At 39.8% G+C, this 6,062-nt stretch overlaps 2 protein-coding genes across 2 annotated transcripts; both read right to left on the bottom strand.

Moving 5' to 3' along the window:
• Positions 1-278: 278 nt before the first annotated feature.
• On the bottom strand, positions 279-1,850 carry LOC145707643 (uncharacterized). The gene is made up of 5 exons (XM_081785201.1): positions 1,797-1,850; positions 1,663-1,750; positions 1,227-1,422; positions 582-869; positions 279-459 (listed from the first exon to the last, which is right to left on the bottom strand). Exons 4-5 carry the CDS (start codon positions 857-859, stop codon positions 381-383), a joined length of 357 nt encoding a protein of 118 aa, XP_081641327.1. The 5' UTR covers positions 860-869; positions 1,227-1,422; positions 1,663-1,750; positions 1,797-1,850; the 3' UTR covers positions 279-380.
• A 1,727-nt stretch (positions 1,851-3,577) lies between these two features.
• On the bottom strand, positions 3,578-6,025 carry LOC145708644 (uncharacterized). The gene is made up of 6 exons (XM_081786338.1): positions 5,727-6,025; positions 5,499-5,682; positions 4,386-5,459; positions 4,204-4,340; positions 3,989-4,105; positions 3,578-3,937 (listed from the first exon to the last, which is right to left on the bottom strand). Exons 1-3 carry the CDS (start codon positions 5,847-5,849, stop codon positions 4,639-4,641), a joined length of 1,128 nt encoding a protein of 375 aa, XP_081642464.1. The 5' UTR covers positions 5,850-6,025; the 3' UTR covers positions 3,578-3,937; positions 3,989-4,105; positions 4,204-4,340; positions 4,386-4,638.
• Positions 6,026-6,062: the final 37 nt, after the last annotated feature.

A 6,062-nucleotide genomic window follows, 5' to 3' on the forward strand; every position in this document is an offset into this window, starting at 1 on the left:
TCGTCCCCAAAATTAACGGTTGCCTCCTCGTTAAGATCTTACGTCTCGACAACGGCTCTTTTTGCTCATGTTCCTAAAAATCTCTTTTCTTTAGCTGAAATCAAGCATAAAATATATAAAAATATTATGCTTTTGAAATCATTTCAAAAACCCATATTTGGACAGAACGCGCATCATATCTGTGCGTCCATTCATGCAAAATCTCTGGAAGTTTGCTTTAAAAACTTTAAGTTAGGGTTTGTATTGCCAATTGATTTCAAAAAAGAAAGAAAGAAAAGTAACCGACAGTAAGTTTATTTCTTACTTAATTGACAGCAAGAAAAATGTGCAAATATGTACAGACATCAAAATAAAAATGGCTCGAAAAGTAAAACGTTTTTTCAGTAACAATTTCTTCGAACAGTTCCATCTGCGCAGCATTGTTTATTTGGGTTGAGCGCATTGTAGAGAATGTAAGGTCTAAATACAAAATGAAATACTTCTCGAGGAAGGACAGAATAAGAAACTCCGTCTCCAGTCATTCTATGACTCCCTGTCATCAATTTTTTAATAAAACGCGGTTTTCGCGCATCACCGCTTACTTGTCGTAACCGCCGCAGCATTCGGGCTGTGCTGGGCTGCCGCGGCCGGGGCAGTCTTCCTCCGCGCTCCACCCGATCGTCGACCAGAAGCCATGGTAGTCGCCGTTGAAAACGCTCAGTGCATTTGTTTCGGCGAGCTTCCTAGCATACATGGCGTCACACTCATAGATCGCCCGTTTGCAAGTGCCAGCGTTATTTCCAGGAACTGTTTCGCCGTAGCTGTCCACTTCCCACTGGTACTTAACTGCTTCTGGAATGCACATCTCGCCGAACTCCATCTTTCACAGGGTTTATTGATGAACTTATCTTAATAATTCTAAAAGCAGCATTACGTCTGCATTTCCTATCATTCAGATAACGGGAAGTTGCGACTCTAAATAAAAACTAGCTTTGATCAAACTGTCTCCTTGTCACTTGTAGCGTTGCCAAAATACAGGGAAAAAGAGAAATAACAATCCAACAATTTTGGGCAAAGAAAACTTATAAGTGCGAGCGCAAAGGATGTCAACTCAGGACGGCAACGTTTCGTCGGTGTTTATGGTACAATTTGAGATTTTATTTTAGAGTACACAACTTAACTTTCGTGTGCTGCGTGCCTTTTTTTGAATGCGATGTGATTAGGTAAATCCTGATTCCTTTACGCAGTGGATGCATTCTTTGTACTGTCGACAGACGTTGTCCAACTGGTCAACTGGTTTACCTCGACCTCTGGTAGACATTGCGCGATCACCTAGCATCAAGCAGTGACATCCGTAGTACCACTGCTCGCGCTCGTCAAAGCCAGGATTGTAGTGCTGTGTAATAGCCAGAAGATCTACGTAGCGTCGTTGTTGTTGCATGCCTAAAACGGGATGAAAATGATAACTTGCTAGCTTATTGAAAAATGCGTTTAGAACAGCTTTGATCCAAAAGTTGGCAGCGGACATCTGACTTGAGGACGTGCAATGTCACCACTAGCGAGAGCGCTGTTTAGATAGGTATAAGATCACTCGACGTTCACTCGATAGTGCAAATCAAAGCTAGTGTCAGCTTCAGCGCTAGCTGATAATTAGAAGTGCCAGCAAAACAATGAGCAGCTCACCTTCAAAGTAGGAATCTGGAACTTTAAAGATTTCCGCCCTGCTGGGTTTCCCCTCAGCGATAAATGTACCGGCGATTACGGCAAAAACCTATAATAGAGTTGTGAAATCTCTCTCAACAGGATTTGAGTTCTACCTTCATAATTCCCTTTTCTCTTTACTTCTCTGGGCAAGACTGACTTAACTGAGGTGCACGCATTGTCGACGGTTAAATCGCGATGGTTTAGTAGCGCTCGATAGCGCCACCACCTCGCCCTTTTCCGTTACCCATAGTTTTTTTTTCACTGGCGTAAAATTGCTGTTTATCAGAAAATATTCTTTCTTCGAATGTTTAACTTTAATCAGAATATATTTAACTTCTTTACTCAAATAAAATAATATCTCATTGCTGTAAAGATGAAGCGATTAAAGAGCCAATGAATGAATATTTAGAAGGAATAAAAGTTACGTCCACGCTGCTCAGATAAAGAGATTCGAAAAGTGATCTGTGCTAATTGTTTGACAAATTATGTCTCCAACGATCTGAGGAATAAAAACTGAAACGTTGGCTCCTCACGTCAGGGTTCGGTAATTTGAGCTCAAGCTAAAACTCATTTTGGCTAGACGCTCAAATTTCCTCAAATTGAGAACTCAAAGTGACTTGAGAAATCATTTTGAGAAGATTTGAGATTTTGAGAGTTTTGAGTTTTTGGGAGATTTGAGAGTTTTGAGTTTTCAAAACTCAAATTAAGCGAGCGCTTCCTTGATTGGCTCATGGATCGCCAGAATTGATTTCTCATCTCTGAGTTCTCAAAACTCAAATTAAAACGTGAAAAAACGTGAAAAAACGTGAGTCTCAAGCTTTGTTTCCTTGAGTTTTAGCGTGAGCTCAAATTACCGAACCCTGCCTCACGTGTTTATTCCGTATAGCAGGAAAGTTCTGTTTCTTATGGAATAGACATGGTATTGCTTCAATTGTGAGATCGAAGATTGGTCTTTTTTGTCGAAAACTTTTTTAATGATGATTTACATCAAAAGAAAAGAGAATCGTCATTTTCAAAAAAAATCATAATTGCCGAAATCGCTGGCTCTAGAATCTAGATAAAGATAGCTGATAAAAGATAACCAGGAGTTCCATTTTTTACAGCAAACATCTGGCCATGAAAGCTGCATCCCGCCTGGAGAGAGTTCGCGAGTGGCGCCATCTTTCGGTGAAATTTCGGAATAAAAACGGATAGAGCTGCAAGAAAACCATCAAAAATCAACAAACAAAGAATTCATCAAATACATCGAAGCAAAAATGAGCACCACCAAAACTACCACATCACTGATGCCCAAGACAACTTCTTCATCCCCGATCCCTCCAAAGCTCAACAAACCCGATGAGTTGGGAGTCTTAGAGGAATTCGAGATCGTCGACGAGATGACCGACCTCCAGCCAGAAAAAGTGAAGCGGTTTCCCGACCCCTACCGTGGAAAGAGGGTGCAGCCAGTCATCGAAAAAAACTTCGGCCAAAACAATATTGACGCGAAAGATAGCTCCGTGATTGGGTTCTACAATCAAGGCAGCAAGCGAGACAGCTTCCGAGGGCTGAGCTTCAGACGATACTTCACCTACGAGACTAACAACGAGAAAGAACTCATTGGTTCCTGGCTGACCAAGTGGGAACCGAAATACAACTGCTATAATCAGTATCTTCGTCCTCACTTCCGACATTGACGCGAATCATGATGGGCTTTACTAAAACTTACAATACTACTTCGCGTTTTAAATATTTCTCAAAATGCCACTCTTGAATTATCCTGCAAACATTTATAAGCTAGCAATAAAAACATGAAATAGAAACATGAATTTTCTTCATGCTATTACTTTTTCCTTGAGGGCAACTATATGTACAGGATAATGTACAGTTATTAGAAACTCGCTCCTTCCACGATGTCGGAATACGCTAAGATTGCGGCTGCGGGCATCGTCCATATGATGAAAAATAGTTGATTAAAACATTTTTGTTCTATACACGTTTGTTCATAAATAACGTTTAAAGAAGGATATGAAGGCTATTCTTTACAGAGTATCAGGGTTTGTATTTGTCAGGATTTTTGTTCGTCAGGGTTCATTAGAGTAGTTTGTTCGGCCAGAATCACAACTTCACTTTCTTTTTCTTTTCTGTTGCAGATAAAAAGTTTTTCTTTGAGCTCGCTAAAAGTAACAGGGGGCAGATTCATGCATACTCCAACGAATAGTGCAGAGGAGGCTATAACAATCCAAATCGTCAGTACCATAATTACGAATTCACTCTAGAATTGATCATTTATTTTCTTCCCTCATCTCCCTCTGTCATTTCTTACCGGCACCATGCAACCTTCTTCAAATGGATGGGGTTCAATTTTATAGCTCTTGAAATCAGACTCTAATATCTTCTTTTGGAAACACTGATTTTCAATTGTGATACGTCCTTTCATTATCTAACAAAAATGCTGTTGATGTTAAAAGAATAATGTCTCATAATTCATGAGAAAAATGATAGAACACTCTTTTAGAGTGTGTGTTGACTTTAACTCACGGATAAAGATTGATTATTGACTTGTGAACAGATCCATTTCTCCATACTATCATTTTCTGTTGCTCCATTTCCCTTCGCGAATTCTACGCAGAAGTCAATAACATAATCGTTTAGAACAATCATGAACGTCGAAAAAACTAAATAAATTTGCGCTCAAACTTTATATACCCGTATATACTTACAAATGGAGACTTGCGTTGCTCTGTAAACGAGAGTAAATATGCCCTGAGCGAACGGGGCGCATGGGCAGTCCGCGCTTGTTTGATGGATTTCCTTCTGCTGCTCTGCAAGATCGAGACTTTCTTTCAAGCAGCCAGCTTTGAGAATGAACTGAAACGCCTTTGAAACCAAAGATATTATCCATGGAAGATTCACACTAGCATCTTAAGTCGGCAACTGGAATGGAAATATAATATTTTAAAAGCGGTCCAGTTGCTAACCATAAATAAATGTACAAAGCAACGACACGTAGGTCGAATCTGATACCGGGCTTCCATGCACCAGAAATCTGGAAAAGTAGAAATAGACCAGCCAAAAGTCCACTGCTTTGAGAAGAAACTGGTCGATAATTCGGTACTCGACGAGAACCTTGTGCATGATGATAAACATCGTCTCGTCTTCTTTGCTCGTCTTGAATGCGACGATGGTGAGTTTGAGCACGTGGTTCAAAAGTTTGACGAAGGCACAAAACACTAGCATCCCTGAAACCCATTCGACAGGATCGACAGCCAGACTTGAATCCGTGTTATACTCGTACCAGACGAAAACGGGCGGCAGAATATCAATCAGTGGTACTATAGACAAGAATAAAGTAGATAGCAATGAAAGTTTCCCCAAAGTTCGCGTGTTTAAAACTGAAAAGACGCAAGTGGAAATTATTGCTATGATCAGGAAGATTTGCTGCGTCCAAAAGTATTTTGTTGTCTCCGCCTCCTTCGGAACAAGATTGAGAATTTTTATTCCGCGTCGAGCGATATTATCTTCTGTTTTCTCAGCGAAATCAGTCTTGTTGAATTTTTCTTTCGTTAAAAGCTGGATTGTTACCATCCAGCGCTTTATTGTCTTGCCAACCTCAGTGGATCTTCTTCGCCGTTGTGCTTCTTTACAATGTGTATGAGGACATTTGTGATCACAATTGTAAATGCAAGTAGCATGAGAGTATTTGTATTTTCTGTCATGATCATTTTCAATTGATCTTCTTGCTAGCTTGCAGGCCGCATCAGTAGGATGATCATATTCAGGACAAACAGTGCGATCTTAAAGATTTATCGAACTACTCGTCCTTAGACAATTACCGGTGTAATGACGCCGAAACGTTTTGAAGTTTTCTTGTGGCTCTAATATTCCCTTCTCGACTAGCGTTTCATATTCTTCATCTGATACCTCTGTCTCATCCGGTTCAGGATTGTAAGATAGATCTGTATACAAAATTTCCTTTACTCCTATTTCTTTAGTCACTTCATTCACAGCATTTTCAATCTAAGAAAAAGTTAATTTTTCATTCTCTTCATCTCTAAAGCAACCTTTTTCGTGTCGACTTCTTCTGCGTAAACTGAGTAAAAACGAGACGTAACTCTTTTCTTTCGTTCGGCTCTGGATTGACAATTTACACATTTAGAAAATATTAAAATCCAAAAAAACTTCATCACGTATTTGGAGCCAGGAGTAAGATTATGTGAATGGATGAGTTAGTTTGCACAAAGCGTAATGAATGCGGTGTATTTGCGTATACTCTTGGCAAACAGTTAATGTCCCACATCCTGAAGAACAAAAACTGGTTATTTTCTCGTCATGGCTGAAAAAAGCTCGTAATGATTTGAAAAGGGAATTTCTTCTATTCTTTTCCCACATACAACAAA

Source organism: Oikopleura dioica, chromosome XSR (assembly GCF_907165135.1).
Source record: "Oikopleura dioica chromosome XSR, OKI2018_I68_1.0, whole genome shotgun sequence".
NCBI lineage: Eukaryota > Metazoa > Chordata > Appendicularia > Copelata > Oikopleuridae > Oikopleura > Oikopleura dioica.